Source organism: Phyllopteryx taeniolatus, chromosome 15, assembly GCF_024500385.1.
Source record: "Phyllopteryx taeniolatus isolate TA_2022b chromosome 15, UOR_Ptae_1.2, whole genome shotgun sequence".
NCBI classification, from domain to species: Eukaryota; Metazoa; Chordata; class Actinopteri; order Syngnathiformes; family Syngnathidae; genus Phyllopteryx; species Phyllopteryx taeniolatus.
In genome coordinates, this window is record NC_084516.1 from 20511636 (window position 1) to 20533921 (window position 22286).

General features: G+C 43.9%; 2 protein-coding genes across 3 annotated transcripts in view; one reads left to right on the forward strand and one right to left on the reverse strand.

Moving 5' to 3' along the window:
* Nucleotides 1–16970, forward strand: ccni (cyclin I). 2 transcript variants are annotated; one of them, XM_061798906.1, is made up of 10 exons: nucleotides 1–228; nucleotides 2959–3124; nucleotides 6146–6280; nucleotides 9240–9314; nucleotides 12296–12436; nucleotides 13638–13766; nucleotides 13960–14061; nucleotides 14312–14474; nucleotides 14866–15026; nucleotides 15654–16970. In XM_061798906.1, exons 2-10 carry the CDS (start codon nucleotides 3011–3013, stop codon nucleotides 15810–15812), a joined length of 1179 nt encoding a protein of 392 aa, XP_061654890.1. In that variant the 5' UTR covers nucleotides 1–228; nucleotides 2959–3010; the 3' UTR covers nucleotides 15813–16970. The 2 variants fall into 2 exon arrangements, with proteins under 2 accessions (XP_061654890.1, XP_061654891.1); XM_061798907.1 differs by having other exon boundaries at nucleotides 14312–14450.
* Nucleotides 16417–22286, reverse strand: part of LOC133489794 (ankyrin repeat domain-containing protein SOWAHB-like) — an 18988-nt gene continuing 13118 nt past the window's right edge. Inside the window, 1 exon segment of the mRNA XM_061798909.1 lies at nucleotides 16417–21214. Within this exon segment, the coding sequence (XP_061654893.1) occupies nucleotides 20761–21214 (454 nt within the window). The 3' untranslated portion in view covers nucleotides 16417–20760.

Sequence of the window (22286 nt, forward strand, 5' to 3'; positions counted from 1 at the left end):
GCGGAGTTTGTTCCCTTCTCGCTTCCCCCAGTCCCCTCCTCGGAAGTGGACACTAGCTGTCTACTTTCCCCAAATTTCTTATTTATATTTCACAATAACACCCCCCAACGGAAGCCAAGATGGACGACTGAGCCAAAAACGGGTCCTCGATTTCCCTGACTTGACTTATCTCGGAACTGAGTGGACCGGATGAAATCCAACCGCGGTTTTGTCCGCTTCGCAGGGGAGGTAAGGCTCTGGGCTCCGGCTACTTCCTGCATACAAGGCACCTATTTAAAGGGCTTGACCATTCATTTAGCACGATTGTCATAGCAAACGCGGTTTTTTTTTTTAGGGGTAGATCGATCGATCGATCGAGATCGATCGATCTATCGATCTATCTAGCTATCTATGTCTCTCTCTCTCTCTCTCTCTCTCTCTCTACATACGTACATGTATTTCTATTCATAAAATGCTCTCAGATAAATTCATTGTTCCACGTCAAGGAGACGTTTCGGTTTACCTGGGACGTCAGGTCAACAAACTAGCTTAGCTGCACAGAAACTGTCAAGAACCCAATTCCTGGGGATAGTAGATGAGACGGAACTGTCATTCCTGTCATGAGACACTTGAAGATAATGACTGACAGGTCGACATTTTGCAGTCACAAGCGCAAAGCTAAAGCTACAATTTATTGAATAATGAATTAGTATGACCTCTTTGCCCACATTAACTCCATGCTTCCATTTATACATGCATACATACTATGCTCATGTTATGTTATAGCAATGAAGGAAAACAATTTCTGATCCCTCACTGGTTTTGTACGTTAACCCACTGACAAAGACATGACCGGTCTGTAATTTTAATGGTGTGTATATATTAACATTGAGAAAGACAATATTTCAAAGAAAATCACATTTAAAAAAAAAAAGGGGAAAAAAAGACAACTGTGTTTGCATTTCATTGAGTGAAATAAGTATTTACCAACAATAAAGAATTTTGCTCCAACAGACTCGTCCTCTCACTTTAAAAAAGTACTCCTAATCAAAACTCGTTAGCTGTATGAAAGACACCTATCTCAACTTGTTACCTGCACAAAAACACATCAGGGACAAAATAGTAGCCCTGCACAAGGCTGGAATGGGTTCTAAGACCATTGGCTAGGTGAGGAGATAACTGTTGTTGCAATAATTGGAAAACGGAATAGACATAAAATGACTGTCAATCTCCCTCAGTCTGGGTCTCCTTGCAAGATTTCACCTCGTGGGCTGTCAATGATCATGAGAAAGGTACACGGGAGGAGCTTGTTAATGATCTCAAGGCAGCTGGGACCACAGCCACCAAGAAAAACACACTAGTAACACACTACGCCTTAATAGATTAAAATCCTGCAGCGCCTGTAAGGTGCACGTGCTGAAGAAGGCACATACAGTGCCGTGAAAGGTATTGGCCCCCCGTCTCAAATTCTTATATTTTTGCGTAGTTGACTGGTTAGAGTGTCTGCCTCACAGTTCTGAAGACCGGGGTTCAATCCCCGGCCTCACCTGTGTGGAGTTTGCATGTTCTCCCTGTGCCTGCGTGGCTTTTCTCCGGGCACTCCGGTTTCCTCCCACATCCCAAAAACGTGCATGGTAGGTTAATTGAAGACTCTAAATTGCCCGTAGGTGTGAATGTGAGTGCGAATGGTTGTTCGTTTCTATGTGCCCTGCGATTGGCTGGCAACCAGTTCAGGGTGTATGTACCCCGCCTCCTGCCCGATGACAGCTGGGATAGGCTCCGACACTCCCGCGACCCTTGTGAGGATAAACGGCTCAGAAAATGGATGGATGGATGTGTACTTGTCGGACCACAGAACATTTGCCCACTTTGCACCAGTCCATCTTAGATGAGCTCGGGCCCAGAGAAGCCGGCGGCGTTTCTGGGTGTTGCTTTGCATAGTAGACTTTCAAGTTGCACTTACAGATGTAGCGCCCAACTCTATTGACTGACATTGGTTTTCTGAAGTGTTCCTGAGCCCATGTGGTGATATCCTTTACACATTGTTGTCGGTTTTTGATGCGGTGCCGCCTGAGGGATCGAAGGTCACGGGGATTCAATGTTGGTTTTCGGCCTTGCCGCTTCCATGCAGTGATTTCTCCAGATTCTCTGAACCTTTGGATGATATTATGGAGCGTAGATGATGAAATCCCTCAATTCCTTGCTATTGTACGTTGAGGAACGTACGTTGTCCTTAAACTGTTGGACTATTTTCTCACGCACTTGTTCACAAAGAGGTGAACCTCGCCCCATCTTTGCTTGTGAATGACTGAACCATTCAGGGAAGCTCCTTTTCTACCCAATCATGGCACCCACCTGTTCCCAATGAGCCAGTTCACCTGTGGGATGTTCCAAACAGGTGTTTCATGAGCATTCCTCAACTTTCAGAAAACCTAAAATGGGTCGTGGATGGGGCTTCCATCACGACGAAGACTCAAAGCACACATGTCATGGAGTGGCCTAGCCAGTCTCCAGACCTAAATCCCATAGAAAAAGCACCACCTCGAAACCGTAAGGATTTGGACAGGCTCTGCAAAGAGAAGTGGTCCAAAATTCCTTGCGAGATTTGTGCAAACCTGGCGATCAACGACAAGAAAGGTCTGACCTCTGTACTGGTCAACCAAGTACCAAGTAATGTTTTGACAGAGGGGTCCCCTCCCTCAATGATAAATTGCAAAATAATTGGAATCTTTTGTTTTGTGATATTCTAGAATTTCTTTTTGATATTCTGTCTCTCCCTGTTAAAATACACCTACCATAAAAATGATAGACCGTTCATGTCTTTGTCAGTAGGTAAAGTTGCAAAATCAGTGAGGGAGCCAATCATTATTTTCTCCACTGTATGTATGTAACTCATGTGATGTGAGTTTTCTTTCCGAGCCCCAACCAGCACGTTTCGAATCAAATGAATGAGCCTAATTGATATGTATCACCTTGCAGGTAGCTGTATCCGGTGGGGAGGGGACGGGAGGCTTAACCAGGGCGAGAAAGAATGAAGTTCTCCGAACCCTGGGGAGTCCACAGGCTGGCTTTTCTTCTCGAGAAGGCCATATCTAGGGAAGCCAAGATGTGGAAGGTCTACGTGCCAAAGAAGCCCTCCTCACAGGTCAGGACTTACTGATAAACTCACTAAATGCAAGTGGACCCCTCTCCAGACCCGACAACAACAATAACCTTACTGCTTGAAACTATGTTATACAAAAATTGCTATATACATCATTTTCTCATGCCACCCATCCCTTAATTCCATTCTTCCCAACCTTTATCGAGCCAAGGCAAATATTTTCCTTTAGAAAAATCCTATGGCATACCACCAAACGAAAATGTCACAAAAAGTATTTACTAAAAGATTTACAGAGGCTCTCATCTCTGTTTACACACTACAAGAAATGTACTTAACTGTGAAATCTGGGCCATTCATTTGGACATAAACCTCTTTATTATTATTATTATTATTATTATTTTATGAAGGGCAACAGGTGGATACACAGGTTAGTTGTACTTTCTTCCATCTAGTGGAAGAGCATTTAATAGTTTTGCCTGTCCTGAACAACATGAACAAAGGTACATTATTTGAAGTCAACAAATAAAACATTTCGGACTACTATACTAAATCCTAATCGTTTCCCAGTGGTCGTGTATCACGGCTCTATTCTTTGGATTGACGCTCGAGTGTTGTTGGCCTGTGTCCTTTATGGCCTTGGATCTGCTTCTATTTTTTATATTATGCTGATAAAACCAGATCAATAAAAGGCTTTAACTAAAAGCACTGACGCACTGACAGTGATATGAGTTCAAGGAGACAGTTGGTCCCTTTAGTACATTGTAAACAACTGCAGCATTGCTGTCTAGAATACTGCATAGTCATGCATGTTTGCCACACCACTATATCAACCTTATAGTGACAAGATGGAAAAGTCAGCCGAATAGCTGTGAGAGACTGAGTGTTGATTACGGATTGGCTTGAATGCGATTTCATACAGAAAAGGGAATCGTTCCTATTTGTTCTGATGCAAGTACAATTCTTTCAAGTTGGCCTCAAATTCAGTTTGAAGTCAATTCTCAACTCACGAACAGAGTCAAAAGTAAAGTAGAAATCTATTCAAGCCTGTAATGACCGAGTTCAGTGCTTTCCATGTTTTGTGACTGATTCATTTGAATGCCTTCAAATAATGAAACCTTTATAGGTTGTGGTGTGTTTACGCTTTTGGCCCACCATTCAGGTTTTAATGGTATTTATTTCCCCAGGCCCCTTGAGTTTGTTTACCTCTCAACAAAGACATGCTCCTCTTTTTTTTTTTTTGTAGTGTATTGGGGAAAATGAAACAGAAAAGTGACAATGTGGCTGTGCAATATATCAGATCTTTTTTGGATTTCTCTTTGGGGAAATACAGCACAGTTTACACAGTGAATGTGGAGTGAATGGTGCAGGTTTGCAGGAACACAAATGGGTAGTCTCTTGGGGATTTTGTTCAGCTATGTTATTGCTCATTTGGAATGTAAGAAAGGGAGGTTTTAGTCTAGGTGGCTAACAGGGGCAGCAGCGGTTTCAACTTTGACCCTTGCTGCTTGTTTAATCTGAAAATCCACTGTGCTATGAAACATGGCGTTCCGAACCCAGCTGATGGGTTTTCTTACTCAACTTCAATGTTCTCAATCCTGTGATGTTTTTTTTTTTTTCTATACTCAACATGCGTTCTTGGGTTGTCATTATACATAGGGCCTGATTTACTAAGATCCAAAATAGCCAGCGCTAAATTGAGTGTTAACTCTTAACAGATGGTGCCCAATGTGGTCTGACGTGTTCTGCGCGTTCTACTAAGATTGCAATCTTTTTCTAAGATCTCAAATAGTGGGCTCTAAATTGCGTGTATACTCACTAACCGATTGTGCCCGCTGTTGGCAACAGGTGTAAAAGTGGTGGAGGCTGTTGAATTTATACAAAAAAAAAAAAGTGTTGGAATTGGAAGTGTTAGTGGAAGGGGCAAACAAACAAATTGCTGAGTTATAGAAGCGATATTTAAGGGCACAAAATCAGCCAGCGCAATTTGTCTCTGGTTTGAAAACTCATGTGTGCTACTTGTTGGTTTCAGGGTCAATCTACTCTCAGTCCTGAATAAATTGCTCTCATATTATCTTCAAAGTGTACTAGAGGGTTTAATCAATACATTTCAAGTTTAGCAAGGCACAATGGAACACTGGGATAGCTGGTATGCCTCACAATCAAGGGTTCTCTGTTCGAATCTCAGCTTGATTCTTCTGCATGGGGTTTGGATGTTCTCCTTTGCCCATGTGGATTTTCTTCTGGTACTGTGGTTTCCTCCCGCATTCCAAATTATTCTTGAAGACTAAATTGCTCATATGTGTGAGTGTTATTGGTTCTCTGTCTATATATGCCTCGTAATTGACTGGTAAAAGTTAGCTGGAATAGCCGTGACTATGAACTGAAAGTGAATGGATGGATAGCTGCTGTCACAAAACGTTACGTACCTCAATATTCTTTTATCCTCGCAGCTAGCCTGATACTACACTAAATATACATATGAAATCATAAAACCAAATCCAAACCTGATTACTTTTCATCCTGCGCTTTACCACAGATGCCAGTGCATTCCCTTCCTTATGCCCGTTTTACTACGACCGACTAGGTTTCTCACCCGCGCTGGCAAAAGTTTTGACAGTTAAAAAATGTTGCCAGGCATCCACGGCCATCACGGCCCGTCCCTGTGCGTTGTCTCACGACCATCCCGTTTTGTCTACGGTGACGTGTAATGGGCCTGCCGTGGCCTTGAAGAAGAATCCCCTTTTCTTGTCATGAGCATGCACACGAAATTTGTTCTCTGCATTGAACCCATCACAGTGAACACATACACATGTTAGTGGAACACACTGGAGCAGGGGGCAGCTGAAGCGCCCGGGGACCCGCTTCGGGAACATCATGTAAACGTACCCGAACAAGAAGAGTTGTGTGGTTATATCATTAGCCAACATTATTGTGATGCCGTCCCAAGGTTGTTTTTTTTCCCCTACTAGAACAGAGGCTCATTTCTTAAATCCAAATGACCAAAACAAATCCTTGACAGGGTGATGCAAGGTTGTTCCAGTTGTTTTCTGTGTTTTATTGCAGGATACAGATATCTCCCCGACTCACCGGGACAAGGCCGTGTGCTGGCTGACGGAACTCCACGGCAGACTGCAGCTGTACCCAGAGACTCTGGTGTTAGCTGTTAGCATTCTGGACCGCTTCCTAGCTTCCATCAAGGTAAGGAAATACAAAGCACAAAGCAATCTATCACTGATGCATGCCAAAAGTGACTGGCTGACTTGACTGTCAAGTGTCGCTGCTGTTATCATTCACGTCATCCTTAACGATTGTGTACATTACATTTTTCTACTCCCACTTCATTAGGTGCTCCAAATGGTGTTCAACTTGGCTCTAAATAGAACGGTCCATTCGATAATTTTTCTCGGGCCTCTATCCTAGTTGAGGGAGGTGGGATGATGATTAATAATCTCGCACAATAATTATCAACAAGGATTTAACAAGGTACTAAACGGTGTGTGTATATACAGTGGACCCCTGCTATTTGCGGGGGATCACGAAGCGTGAAAATAATAATTGACGCCCATTCTGTCATGGTCTGTGTTTTAGTTTAGATTATATGTAGTTTTGTTTCATGTTTTCCTGTGTCCCATGTTGTTCATGTCTTGTGCACTGTAATTTCTCATGTATAATGCGCACCCCCAAAGTTGGCCTCAAAATTCATTTTCATTCATTCATTTTTACAATGCATGATTTAGCTTCTACCCATATGATCAAAACATCAAGGATGATCTGTACTTTTGTTAGTTTTTTCAAATACTTATTCTGAAGTTAAGCACTTTATTTGAACACGTAATACTTTCTTTTTATTTACTTACTCTTATTTTGAAATTCACAGCCCTACCTTTATGTAGTAAATGAGAAAACAAACAGTTGTGCTCACATGAAGGGCCAGGCGAAACTCATTTAATTTTATTTTAATTGCATTCAAATTAAACTGTCAAGCATTTCAGAAAAGCATTATCATTAAACAAAACATAACAAAGAAATGAATGATGGTTGTTGTTGATGGTCATTAGTCATATAAAAAACAAAAACATATGAGCCCAACTGTACATATATGCAGTCATACATACCCCTGTCGTATTGGAATGAAAGTGTAGGCTACACCTTTTTCATAACCTCTAGGTGGCGGTGGCATATTAGAATGAAAGTGTACACCTTTCTCATAACCTTTAGGTGGCGGCATACATTTATAAAATGTGAAAGTTTCCCCCCCCCCCCCCATTTTCCCTTATACCCATGTATAATGCGCACAATTGACGTTTGACAATTCTCTGGGGAGAAAATGCGCATTATACAAGAGAAATTCATCTGTTCTCGTCAGCCATCTACCATGTGTCAACCAGTCACTCGTGTCTTGTCCAGGTGTTCCTTGTTGTCTCTTCAGTTTGCTTGTATTTAATTCCCTGCTTTCTTTATTTCCATGTTGGTGCACTGTCGATGTCGTATGTTGTCTGTTGCTCAAAGTCACGTTTCTCTTGTCATGCTGTTTAATGTTGTAAGTTTACCCCTAGTGTTTCTTTGTTACTTTGAATCTCGTTGTTTGAGATTGTTAATTTAGTATTTATTTTTTTTCCGTGGGCTTTGTTTGCCCCTTTCGTGTTTTTGGAAATACTTTCTTTTTCAGATTCCTGCCTTGTCTCCCTGCTTCCCTGCACTTGGTTCCTACCACCTTTTTGCCACCATCCACGCCAAACTTGACAGATTTGAAATGCCTTGGACATTTATTTTAACGATCCATCCATTAATTGCTCTCATATTATCTTCAAAGTTAGCTAATTAGCTAATTTGAATCACCGTTATACATTAGCTAATTAAACAACCCCTAAAAATTATTTAATAAACAGGGATATACTGCAAATAAGTGTTTTGGAGGTTGGTCCCAAAAAGAAAAAAAAAACAAGTCTAGAAATAGAAGAATCCATGGATGCCAAAGCGTGAATATGCAGAGGTCCACTGCACTTTTATTTGTAAATTTCTTCCAGCGTTTACTTTTTCAAATGATCCCTTCTTCAACATGAATGGAAAATACAAACCCTAACTCTACTGCTGACAGGCCCACAGGTTACTCATGTACTACTTGATGTTGTAGTGCTGATATAAATAGAACCACAACTATTGAGTCTTTTTTTTAAAAAAATGTTAATGTATTGTTTGTACAAATATCTTTTGCATGTTGTACCTTAGATGTTACTTCTAATTTCTATTAGTGCAACTGTTTGAGAGAACAGAGGTTGAATCACCGTTATACATTAGCTAATTTTTCCTAACTTTGGATTGTAAATATGATCAAATTTACAATTAGCAGACACTGTTGATAATAAAAGGAAAATGGAACATACACTTGGAAATCTACTGCCGGTTGAATTTTTTTGGGGCTTCTTTTATTAAAACCTGCAGTATGTAACTTTTTTTGTGTTAAAAACAAAAATCCTTTTCACCCAAGCCACTACTAGAGAAGATGACAATGCTGATTAATCCTATTGGCTCCTCTTACATCTTGCTGTATTTGTCAGTGTTTTTTTTGTTTTGTTATATATTTAGTGAATATCCGATATATATATATATATATATCCCACGCTGGCTGACACCGTAAATCACATAGCGGAAATGATGGCACGGAATTGACGCATTTTACCTGGCAATGGGCTGTGCGTGGCCCTTTGTCTTTTGTAACAAGCTCACTGAACATATTCATTTAGGGTCTATTAATTTAATTTTCTGTACCAGAAAATAATCATTCAGTAATTACTGTGTAAACAAAAACAATAATATTGATAATAATTGCCGCGAACGAACAAAACCACTTTCCAACAATTAACAATTAGCAATTTCGAGTCTTCAGTCAACCTACCACGCATGTTTTTGGGATGTGGGAGGAAACCAGAGTGCTCGGAGAAAACCCACGCAGGCACGTGAGAACATGCAAACTCCACACACGCGGGGCCGGGATTTGAACCCCTGTTCTCAGAACTGTGAGGCAGATGTGCAAACCAGTCGACCACAATGCTGCCCCAATATATTCTAAATACCAACAGATCGTACGTCTCATGGGCATCTAAAATGTATAATTTAATAGTATAAAAATGTGTCCTATTTTATTCTTTGTCTTCAGGCCCGTCCAAAGTACCTCCGCTGCATCGCAATTGCCTCTTTCTTCCTGGCTGTCAAGACCTGTGAGGAGGATGAGGTAAACACAAACACAATGTGAACACAAACGTTTACCGTAGGAAGACAATAGAAAGTTATGCGAACGGATCTGGGGCTTTTCCACCAAATGATCAGGAACTTCGAGTTCCTGGTAGTAAAAGGTTCCTGTGACATGTGGTTTGCATTTCCACTGCACCTCAAAGTTCAGGGTAGTTTGTCCAAATGAGACTGACGATGTAAATGCAGCCCTATGGGGGGCACAAGTCAGTGCAAACTGTAGGCCGGTCCCAAGCCCGGATAAATGCAGAGGGTTGCGTCAGGAAGGGCATCCGGCTTAAAACCTTGCCAAACAAATATGAGCGTTCATCCAAAGAATTCCATACCGGATCGGTCGTGGCCCGGGTTAACAACGTCCGCCACCGGCGCCGTCAACCTGCAGGGCGCCGTTGGAAATTCAGCTACTGTGGGTCGAAGTCGAAGTCAAAGAAGAAGAGGTGGAAAGCGGGTTCTTCGGCAGAAAGAGAAGAGGAAAGCACAGAGCCTAGAACTGAATGTGGGGACTTTGAATGCTGGGACTATGACAGGAAAATCTCGGGAGTTGGTTGACATGATGATGAGGAGAAAGGTTGATCTAGTGTGTGTCCAGGAGACCAGGTGGAAAGGCAGTAAGGCTAGAAGTTTAGGGACAGGGTTTAAATGATTTGACCATGGTGTAGATGGGAAGAGAAATGGAGTCGGGGTTATTTTAAAAGAAGAGTTGGCCAAGAATGTTCTTGGAGGTGAAAAGAGTAGCAGATCGAATGATGAGGCTGAAACTTGAAATTGAGGGTGTTATGTATCATGTGATTAGTGGCTATGCCCCACAGGTAGGATGGGACCTAGAGGTGAAAGAGAAATTCTGGAAGGAGCTAGACAAAGTAGTTCTGAGCATCCCAGACAGAGAGAGAGTCGTGATTGGTGCAGATTGTAATGGACATGTTGGTGAAGGTAATAGGGGTGATGAAGAAGTGATGGGTAAGTACGGCATCCAGGAAAGGAACTTGGAGGGACAGATGGCGGTAGACTTTGCAAAAAGGATGGAAATGGCTGTAGTGACCACTTTTTTCCAAAAGAGGCAGGAACATAGGGTGACCTACAAGAGTGGAGGTAGAAGCACGCAGGTGGGTTACATCTTGTGCAGACGATGTAATCTGAAGGAGGTTACCGACTGTAAGGTAGTGGTAGGGGGGAGTGTGGCTAGACAGCATACGATGGTGGTGTGTAAGATGACTCTGGTGGTGGGGGGGAAGATTAGGAAGACAAAGGCAGAGCAGAGAACCATGTGGTGGTAGCTGAGAAAGGGATAGTGTTGTGCGGCTTTTCGGGAAGAGGTGAGACAGGCTCTCGGTGGACAGTAGGAGCTTCCAGAAGACTGGACCACTGCAGCCAAGGTGATCAGAGAGGCAGGCAGGAGATTACTTGGTGTATCTTCTGGCAGGAAAGGAGAGAATCAGATCAGAATCAGAATCATCTTTATTTGCCAAGTATGTCCAAAACACACAAGGAATTTGTCTCCGGTGGAGTTTTTGACCAGCTTGTTCAATGGAATTCTAGTACATGAGAAGATGCCTGAGGAATGGAGGAAAAGTGTGCTGGTGCCCATTTTTAAGAACAAAGGTGATGTGCAGAGCTGTGGCAACTATAGAGGAAAAAGTTGATGAGCCACACAATGAAGTTATGGGAAAGACTAGTGGAGGCTAGACTCAGGACAGAAGTGAGTATTTGCGAGCAACAGTATGGTTTCATGCCTAGAAAGAGTACCACAGATGCATTATTTGCCTTGAGGATGTTGATGGAAAAGTACAGAGAAGGTCAGAAGGAGCTACATTGTGTCTTTGTAGCTCAAGAGAAAGCCTATGACAGAGTACCCAGGGAGGAACTGTGGTACTGCATGCAGAAGTCTGGAGTGGCAGAGAAGTATGTTGGAATAATACAGGACATGTATGAGGGCAGCAGAACAGCAGTGAGGTGTGCTGGAGGTGTGACAGACGCATTTAAGGTGGAGGTGGGACTGCATCAGGGATCAGCCCTGAGCCCCTTCCTGTTTGCAGTGGTGATGGATAGGCTGACAGATGAGGTTAGACTGGAATCCCCGTGCACCATGATGTTTGCAGATGACATTGTGATCTGCAGTGAAAGCAGGGAGCAGGTGGAGGAACAGTAAGAAAGATGGAGGCATGCACTGGAATGAAGATTAGCCGAAGTAAAACAGAATATATGTGCATGAATGAGAGGGGTGGTGGGGGTAGAGTGAGGCTACAGGGAGAAGAGATAGCAAGGGTGGAGGACTTGAAATACTTGGGGTCAACCGTCCAGAGCAATGGTGAGTGTGGTCAGGAAGTGAAGAAACGGGTCCAAGCAGGTTGGAACGGGTGGAGGAAGGTATCAGGTGTGTTATGTGACAGAAGAGTCTCTGCTAGGATGAAGGGCAAAGTTTATCAAACAGTGGTGAGGCCAGCCATGATGGACGGATTAGAGACAGTGGCACTGAAGAGACAACAGGAAGCAGAGTTGGAGGTGGCGGAAATGAAGATGTTGAGGTTCGCTCTCGGAGTGACCAGGTTGGATCAAATTAGAAATGAGCTCATCAGAGGGACGGCCAAGGTTCGATGATTTGGAGACAAAGTTAGAGAGAGAAGACTTGGATGGTTTGGACACGTCCGGAGGAGAAATAGTGAGTATATTGGTAGAAGGATGATGAGGATGGAGGCAAGATGCCAGGCAAGAGAGCTCGAGGAAGAGCAAAGAGAAGGTTGATGGATGTCGTGAGGGAAGAAGACATGATGGCAGTTGGTGTTGGAGAGGAGGATGCAGGAGATAGGCTGACATGGAAAAGGATGACGCGCTGTGGCGACCCCTCACGGGACAAGCCCAAAGGAAAAGAAGAAGAAGACTGACCATGCACAGTATGTAGGAGTGATAAAAGAAACTGCACTCCCACTTCAGACTGTGTGTGTGTGTGTGTGCGTGTGTGTCTCCCAGTGTGTGCCCTCTCTGAGGGAGTTGGTTGCGTCCAGCAGCTGTGGCTGTTCTCCATCAGAGATCCTGAGGATGGAAAGAATCATCCTTGACAAACTCAACTGGGATCTCCACAACGCCACCCCGCTGGACTTCCTGCATATTGTACGTCTTGACGCACACACGCACATGACTGCCGTTAGATTTGAGGGCCTTGATTGTTCATAGTTTGCGTTAGTGATCATGATCTTAATACTTAGCAACTAGTGTTCGCTCTGCGTGGTTTCCATGTTCAAAATAGATAATTGATCCATTGTGTTTTTTAGGCCTTAAATTTTTTTTTATACTGATAGTGACATTACTTATTGCTGATTGCGATTACTTGTATTACAGCAGGTCTACAGCAGCAGTACAGTCCTTACAACACTTCTTCCGTTCTTAGGACAAATTTGTATAAATATTTGTACATTTACCACGACCCTATTCTAACACACTAGTAAAAGTATAATGACAGTTAATGTTTTTTTTGGAATGAAAACTACTTCTAATTCACAAATATAAAACAATCCAGAGTGTGCCTTCCCGTGCTGTGTGATGGAGTTTTCAGTACCATCGTAAACCTCGCGCCCACTGGAAAGGACTTTGTGGATTTGCAGTCTTCCAGTCTGTAATTTTCTGCGACAAATGTGTTTGTTTTGATGGAATTTGCGAATCATCACAATCAGTAATCATCTCATTTGCACAAGCGAACCTTCCGTGGTTTGTTGGAGCCTGTTGAAAGTCTGAAGTCGGAGCTTGCTTTGGAAACCTGGGCAGTTAACAGACTTCAAATAGAAACTCGAGTCCCAGGTGATCACCTAATTCTCGATCATCCCCTTGTACTTGAAATTGCTTAATGTCCACTTTTAATGAATGACTTTTAAAGCAACTGGGAACCTTGGGAGAAATAATTTACCATCAGTATTTGTTTTCCACCTCATCAACAAATCTGTTCGTTTTCAAAATCGAACGTGGCCTTTGACAGAAAATGTTGCCAAAATGTTGTTACATATCGTACACACGTCTTCCTCGTGGTGTTTTCCCTTTTTTTTAATTGATTTTTTCCCAAAACTTGTTGACTGCTTTTAGTGACACCAGCTGGCAAAAAAAGTTATTGACGGGTTTCTGAAGAGGCAACATTAACCCTCGCGCGCGTGTGTGTGTGTGTGTGTGCTGTTGCTTAATTGAGGAAAAAAAAAAAAAAAAGCAATTTGAGATCATTTTATTGCAGTTTGACACATTTTTTGTCGCGTTTTTACCAATGATGCAATCTATGTGTTTGCAAATGTTGCTTATTTTCCCCCCATTTGTTCTACTTGTTCCGTAGTTCCATGCAATGGTGTTGTCATGCTGTTCTGGGCTTTTGGACTCGTTTCTGGGACTGAACCACTCTCAGCATCTCGCCCTGCTCACACGACGACTTTACCGCTGTTTGGCCGATCACGCACTCGTTCAGGTACAAGTCATGTGACGGCAGATAACATAGCAGTTATATATATATATTTTTTTAAGTAAGGTTTGGAAGGTACTCTGCCTTTGAGCGTCTACGTGCTTCCGCCAGCCTGTTTGATTCATTTAGGTTGTATTCCCCCCCCCCCCCACTTACTCTGTATGTTGAAGTGTACACGTTTGTCCCTCTTGTCACTTAGCTGAGGGGATCCATGCTGGCCTTGGCCCTCATCACTCTGGAGCTGGAGACCTGCTGCCCCGACTGGCTGGCTCTCACCATCGAGCTGCTGAGGAAGGCTCGGGTACTGTGCTATAGTAGCTCCTTCCTCCTCAGATGTTGATCACAAGAGTAAAGCAGGCTTACTCGGTGCAACAATGTGGAAACATTCGATATATATATATATATATATATACACCTGTATTCAAATCAAATATTAGAACGCCACATTGCATCTCGTTAGAATGTGCGAGTGGTTGGAGTCGAGGGTCATCTGAGAGTTACGTGTATTTGTATATCCTATCCGATTTTGTCCCCCGCCCTCCTGTTTATAGATCAACACCTCTGAGTTGATTCGGAGTCGAGAGCTCGTTGCAGGTCGTCTGTCCGCAGCGAGAGCTTCCCCGCCTCCGAACACCATCTACATCTACATCTACCAGCCCACCCTGCGGCCTCCGGCGCAGGACCCTCTGGGTGTGCAATCTCCCTGCTTTGCACGTACGATGTCTTTCGCAATATGGATACTGAGTACTTTATCCGATCTAAAAGGAATTTGCCGGTGTCCGCATCTATAATGTCACATTTCCTTTACAGTAGATCAGCTGTTCACAGCTGTCAACCTGAATGAAGTGTTGTGCGAGTTCCGCAGCTGGACAATATCTTAGCCCCTTTTAGACAATATCATTTTGCTGTTCACAAATGGATGTAGCGCTTTAAAGTCTTGGTGGAGCTCAATGCTGTCGGGAGTGCTGCTGTCATTGTTGTTGTTGTTAGGTTCCTCCTTCATGGCACCAGTTTGGTGCATTTTCAAAGCGAGTCATTGCAGCGCAGTGTTTGGTATTGCTCATTTGTCTTGTTGGTGGATCCGCATTTTCCCTCTTCTTTTCAGGGAGCGCCTACATTGAGTCTTCCACATCAGCAGCTGGGGCGGAGGAGGGGCACCGACAGCCCTGCGGCCTCCCGGCGCTCCTCTCTCCTCCCGAACCGTTGCGTCACCTCAACCGCCTGCACAAAGTCAGCGTGGGCTGCAAGGCTTCGACAAAGCGAAAGGTGACGCCACTTTACCGCCGCTTTGGTGTCAATGTGGCTATTTGTGGCCCCCGAACTATTTTGGCCCTTTCCAAGTCGAGACAAGAGTAGTCTCGTCTTCCATGCCAACGATACGCAGACATCCTGTAGAAAAGACCCCAAAGTCTTCATTGTTCGGGAAAATATGTTCATCTCGATATTTGTTAGAATCTTGCCAGCATTTGGACTGCGAGCAAGCAAGCTTGCGTTATTAGTGTTTGGAGTGATTTTACTTGGCGAAGGTTTCTGTGTATCGGTCATTTATTCAATATTGGAAATGACATTTTATTTGAATTCATATTTGAGTTGTTCTTTTAATGGAAAACGACATTTTGTGTGGACTATTACGGCGTCATTGCATGCAGGCTGACCAACCTTCGATATTTGACTCACTGAAAAAAAGGATTTGTAACATTAATTGTAACAATGATAATAATGCTGATGAACTGAATCAACCCATTTATCGCTGGGAATATGTTGATGGGTACAAATCTGCTATATCGAGAAGCTTATAAAAACCCTTTTTGAATGTAGTTTTACGACGGCAACTTTTTTTAACAGTGTTCCTAAGCATGTCCACTGAGTAGACGAGTCTCTCCACGTCTTCAGGTGGAGGAGATGGAGGTGGACGACTTCTTCGACGGTATCAAGCGCCTGTATAACGAAGATGGCGTCACCGCCGCCGCCTCGCATGCGAGTGCGGAGGGAGGCCAACGGGAAGGCAGCTCCTCCCCCTGCCCTCCGCTGCAGCCGGCGCGTTACTCGTAGAAAGCGGGCCCGACTGTGCTGTGCTCGTCGCGACCATCTCGCCGCTGACTTCATCGTACGAATCGTTCGAACCCAAAAGTGATAGCGGTGTCCGAGATGCTCCGCTAAAATGCAGCCTCTCAGATATTCCGCTTCATTCAGTCCGACATCATCGGTGGTTTAGTTGGTTTTGATCAGCACAATCCGTCCCCCAAAATCTCGAGCTCAGTTCCCGTCATCCCCTTCAGCCAGAAAACAGTCGCACCCAAAAAAAAAAAATGAACATCGAAAAATTCAAAGCTGCTGCTATTATTGTTATAGTGATATATTTTTGTCGTAAATATATTTAAAAAAAACAACAAAGTTACCCCCCCAAAAATACTACTGTAATCTGTTTGTCAATTTGTATTTGTTTTTCCCTTAAGCTTGCTGTCATGTATTCACTGTCCACTCCTCTCTTCATGTCTCTGTGTCACGATCCAACTTTGGAATGTTTCTGTCTGGACGATGAACTGTTCCTCACACAAAAAGAGCAGCTTTCAATATTTAGCAAAGAGCACTTTTGGATGGCATACGCATGAAATGCCAGCGAAGTCCCTCCTGGCTCTTTTTGCCATTTGCCTCGGCTTTTTGAGGGGATTAACTGAATGAAGGTTTCTCAGGGTGTTATGTTGAGGCTTTGGGTTCGAACTGAAATGAGTTGTCTAAAGGAAACAAACACAAATATATATGGAGATCTATTTTCGTCACGACTGAAACAACTGCAGCAATTCACCTTTAACGGAAGCGTTACAGTTTGACAACTGCTGTATAGAAGTCATCTTTCAAAAAGAATCCAAGCTAACTTGAGAAGTCAGTTTTGCATTGGAGGATTGCATATTCCCTAACATATTGTCATCAAACTAACATGGATGTGTGTATGAAGAATGGGGCCAGATTGCATTTGGTTATCGTCGGCCAGAGGGATTTCAAATCCAAGTTAAGATACCTTGCCGTAAAACGAAGCATCCGAAATGTGTGCACTTCTGTCTGAGCTCAACACAGACAAAATGGAATGAATTTCATTTATTGCTCCAAAAAGCTCTGTTTTACCTGCTGGAGGGGCCTGCGGGAGACTGCTCCTGCTACCTGAACTCACCCTATGGCACAAGCAAATAAAAAGACAATGACAACTTATAATGGTTGTTTTGTGTTTGATTGATTGCAACGCATATTTTTTTTCCCAATACTTTTTTAAACTTGAGTTTGAAATTAGTTACAAGCCTCAAGTCTATGTAAGGGGGCACGGTAGCCGACGGGTTAGCACATCTGCCTCACAGTTCTGGGGACCCGGGTTCAAATCCGGCCTCACCTGTGTGGAGTTCGCATGTTCTCCCCGTGCCTACGCAGGCAGGGTTTTCTTCGGCCACTCCGGTTTCCTCCCACATCCCAAAAACATCCACGGTAGGTTGATTGAAGAATGAACTGCCCGGAGGCGTGAATGGTTGTTTGTTTATGCGTGCCCTGCGATTGGCTGGCAAATGAGAGTCCCGCCTCTCACGCGGAAAATTGTTGGGCTAGGCCTCAGCACGCCTGCGACCCTAGTGAGGAGAAGCGGTACAAAGATGGATGGTTCCATGTCTATGTAACTGCTTTTAATGGTGCCTCTTTTCCAGAGCACACTTTTTTTTCCCCTTCAGAAAATACTGTATATATGAGAGATTACAAATAAAAGTGTGGTTCAAGAAGAACGATACCAGGTGAAAGGGGAGGATCAAAATAGTATATGGGTGTTGATTTGATTACGGGCCTTTTTGTGTCCTTGATGTACAAGCCCAATTCCAATAAAGTAAGTAACATAAATAAAAACAGAATATTGATTGATGATTTGCAAATCATCTTCAACCTATATTTCATTGAATACACTACAAAGACAAGATATTTCATGTTCCAACTGATCAACTTGATTGTTTTTAGCAAATAATCATGACCTTAGAATTTGATGGCTGCAACACGTTCCAAAAAAGCCGGGACAGGCAGGTGGCAAAAAAGACGGCGAAAGTTGAGGAATGCTCCTCAAACACTTGTTTGGAACATCCCACAGGTGCCATGATTGGGTAGAAAAGGAGCTTCCCTGAATGGCTCAGTCATTCACAAGCAAAGATGGGGCGAGGTTCACCTCTTTGTGAACCAATGTGTGAGAAAATAGTCCAACAGTTGAAGGAAAATGTTCCTCAATGTATGCAAGGACTTTAGGGATTTCATCATCTATAAAAATGTTGCACAGGACTAGCTAGCTAAAAGAAAAATCTAAGCTAACTCTACCAGCATAGCAGTTAGCTAAAAACTTTGAAATGTCATTACCATCACGTCATCACATAGTACAGTGTGGTGGGTTTGACGAAAAGGAAAATCAAAAGTGCCCGGAATCAAATGAACACCCACATATCAGACTTGAATTTGAACGCAAACTTTTCTGTGCTGCTTAACTGCTCAAAAACACATTAAATAATGCAATACTGTAACATGTAATATATTGAAATTCATTAACTGTAGACGCAACATGCTACCATTCGTAATCGTCATACAATTCAAGATAAGTTAACGCCTCTAAAATAAAACCTCACCCTTTAAAGACCATCGTTGAGAGAGAACAGGAAGACATTTGCACAACAATACTGTGACCTCGTGGCGTTTTCAAGCAATTGCTGGAGTCATTTGTTGAGTCAACAAGCGGCGTAATAAAATAGGACAATCCTTTCGTGATCCCGAGAAGTGAATTTCAGGTGTTCCAGCAGTAATACACCTTAAACACCTTGAGCTATAATTGGGGGGTGCAAGGATTTTCGATATTTGGAGCGGGGTTTCGGTCTTATACAAATGACTGCAATTTATTATTCAATAACAACCCAGCTCGGCGAATCATTTTATATTGGTTGCAATACATATATATTTTTTAAGGAAGTCCATTACGTTTTTAATTTGTATTTCTACATATTATAATAGTAAATTGTGGTCACTGGTAGTGTAGTGGTTCGTGCGGCTGACTTTCAGGCAGTGAGTGCGAATGTAAGAACGTGTGCTTCGTGAGCGACTGGCCACCAATCCAGTGTTACAAAATGGACGGACGATGGAGAAGAACTGAAAAGCACTTTTTTTGTGAGCAAATCATTCATCTTATGATCTCAAGTACTGCAGATGTACTAAATGATAACAACACATTCATGCTCTCCAGTTAAGTGCGTCAGAACTCGTGTTTGCATTGGGATTGGCAAAGAATCTTCGCAGGCACTTGTAGAAGTTTGTCTGCCAGATGCCCAAAGCTCATTGGAGACACTTGAACATGACGAACCGGTTTTTGAAAAATGGAGTACATTCACTAGCTGGGACAACACATCTTGTTGGAGGCCTGAGTGAGGTCAACTTTCAAGTATTTTCTTTCGCCTCGAACTAAACTCGTTTTAAAAGAACATCAAAACAAATGGCAGCAGAGGACTTGTCATGACACGCTGTGCAGCCTTCGCTTTCCCTGTCAACACGTTGCTACGTTTGCATTCGATTCCCTTCATATTATTGGTTGAGAAATGACGCAATAACTCGCTATATTTTACAGTTGGTTAAAAGAAAGCTTTAATAATTTCATTCAATTCATTTGTCCCGCCACAGACCAATGCAAATATTGTTCGGTACAGTTGAGACGAAAACTGAGACGATCTGTGCCGGTGGGGAAAATGACCACATGTACATTTACACCAGGGCACGGTGGCCGACTGGTTAGCACAGCCACCTCACAGTTCTGAGGTTGCGGGTTCAAATCCGCCCTCGCGTGCGTGGAGTTTGCATGTTCTCCGCGTGCCTGCCTGGGTTTCCTCCCACATCCCCAAAACGGGCACGGACCGGTTCAGGGCCGCCTCTTGCCCGGAGTTAACTGGGATAGGCCCCAGCATTCTTCACATCGGAGTTTCCGCTCAAGCGCAATATCGAGCCGTAATGGAAACAACGGTAGAAAGAGCAAGGCACCACATTTTCAAAGGTTGAATTTCCCAATGAAAGATAGCGAATGGGTTTCAGCACACCGCGTTGAGCAACTGAAATGATGACGTCCTAAAAATAGGAATGCTTTCAAACATTACATGTTGGTCCTCACAGATGTTTGTGTAACTTGGGGAGAGAGAAAGTGAAAGCCTGAAAGATAATCGACATTTCGTCATGAAGAACATCACCGACACGTCCGCTGTGCAAACTCGCTTGAATCACTAACGACAAGAGGCTTCGTCGCGGCGCAAGCTTTCCTTCGGCAAAGCCGCGTCGCCTGACTCGCGCTGAATTTGTCTGCTGTCCGTTGAGATCTAAAAAAATGGAAATGACTCATCGTGTGAGAATTACAGTTAGATAAGCCCAAGCAGGAATAAGTCTTGCCATCGTGTACGGAAAGCCGTTTGAGCCATGTTCTCGATGACCACGTTAAACTCTATAGACTAGGATACACTTAATATCTAGTGATACTAGTGAAGCGCTAAAAAAGTGTTCAAATCTTATGTCACTAGTAGTACACATCAACTAGTAACAGGGTTGTGCGGTCCTGTTAGTGAGGACAGGATATCAAACAGGTTTAGTGACATAAAGTTCGACGAGTTGACATCGAGCACAAGCAGTGGGCACATGTCAACTCGTGCAGTTTCTCCTCTCTAATGACGTGCCAAAGTTATTCTACTAGTGTGGAGAAATGTCATACCGGAGTGGGGAATTCTGTTTACGAGCATGACATCGTTCGATGAGGTCGCCTTGTTGTCCTTCGTCGTGAGGGAAAAGACAATGCTGGTCCACGGACCTGGAGCTGGATGTCAAGGATCCCGACTATACGCTCAAACGGCTTTCCGCAATTGTGGGGATTATTAAAAAGGAGGCAGATGAGAAGCTGTTGTTCAGTCAAGCTGAGACAGCTAAAAAAAAAAAGAACCCTAAGCCCAAAATGTATTTTGCACACTACTTATGTGTCGGACTTGTATCCATGAAAGCGAGCCAGTGATTTGTGCTTTAAGAACGCCGCGATCGATGACGAGCGTTTGACTTTCGCGCCAGAGGCGGTCCCGGGCCTTTCTCCCGGCGAGGCGAAGGACAGGCGATGTCGTCGATGGCGTCGGCGGTGATGCGGCTTCTGTTCGCTGTGGTGTTCTCCCACCGGGAATCCCGCTTCCCCTCCTCCGGCGTTCCGCGTCGGCGCTCCCAACACGCGGAAGACGTCCGACGGCGCGCTTCGGCTCAGGTACTGCCAAGGCTTCTTCCCGGCCGTGTCCCTCAGCTTCACGTCCGCGTCGAATTTGTTGACCAGCAGGCGAATTATGTTCTTGTGGCCGTGGATGGCGGCGATGTGAAGTGGCGTTTGGCCGCATGATGACCTGGCGTTAATGTCAAACGCCAAACCGGCCTTTTGAACACCGTACCTGAAACCGCAAGTACAGGAGGCTTCTCAGAAGTGGTACGACTAAAAACACTGTCATGTGCACGCCGGACCAGTAGTTGGCGACAGCCCTCGTCAAAGAAACGGCTTGTCCTCACTTTTACACACACACACACACACACACACGACTCACAAAAAAAGATTACCCACGATGGGACCAACTCATTGAAGAGAAACGAGGGGGGTTAATGACATTATGTACATTTACACCTGGGCACGGTAAGCGACCGGTTAGAGCGTCTGCCTCACAGTTCGCAGGACCGGACATGTTTTCCCCGTGCCCGCGTGGCTTTTCTCCGGGCACGCCGCTTTCCTCCCACATCCCCAAAGCGTGAATGTGAATACGAAAGGTTGTTTGCTTATATGTGCCCTGCGATTGACTGGCGACCAGTTCAGGGTGTACCTCGCCTCTCGCCCGAAGACAGCTGGCATAGGCATAGGCTCCGGCACGCCAGCGAGCCTAGTGCGGAGAAGCGGTATGGAAAATGAATGAATGAATGAATGAATGTGACCTAGCAATGACACTCACTATCCAAGTCCTGCCCACTTCATGGTCGGTGCACGCCCACTCTTCACAGGGAAAACGGCTGCGTGACAACGCGACTGCTTCTTGTGTTTCTTGTGCCAAACTCAGGAGTTGAGGAATAAATGACTTGAATTTATTTTGGGAGAAATTCCTCAGCATTTCCAAAGCGGAATTGTGCCGTGTTTGTGCCCATTTCACGGAGGATGCCGTTGTAAACATACTGTATGAGCTTTCACACAGCGCTGGAAGGCATTTCCGGGTTTGGAGCGAGCGAGCGCATGATAGAGAGCTGCAGCTTACATACAATATACCCCTCTTTTTATTTCCGCCCATATCCTCAGTAGGAATACGCTCCTCCCTTTATTGGTACTCTTTGTCTCTATGTCTTCAAGGTTTAATAGAAGAGATGAAGTCTACTGAAGTCTATGTGCAGCCTATACACGATCGCCGATCAAGGGCGTCACGCAACGTTGCTCTGAAATGCTTGGTCGCCATAAGACGGCCGCCATGATGTTGCCGAGGACCAATC

Bases quoted from the DNA above. Each gene is read 5' to 3' on its own strand.
- ccni (XM_061798906.1), top strand. From the start codon at position 3,011: ATGAAGTTCTCCGAACCCTGGGGAGTCCACAGGCTGGCTTTTCTTCTC. The intron at 12,437-13,637 runs GTACGTCTTGAC...CTTGTTCCGTAG, and splicing joins CGCTGGACTTCCTGCATATT to TTCCATGCAATGGTGTTGTC. The intron at 15,027-15,653 runs GTGACGCCACTT...CCACGTCTTCAG, and splicing joins AGGCTTCGACAAAGCGAAAG to GTGGAGGAGATGGAGGTGGA.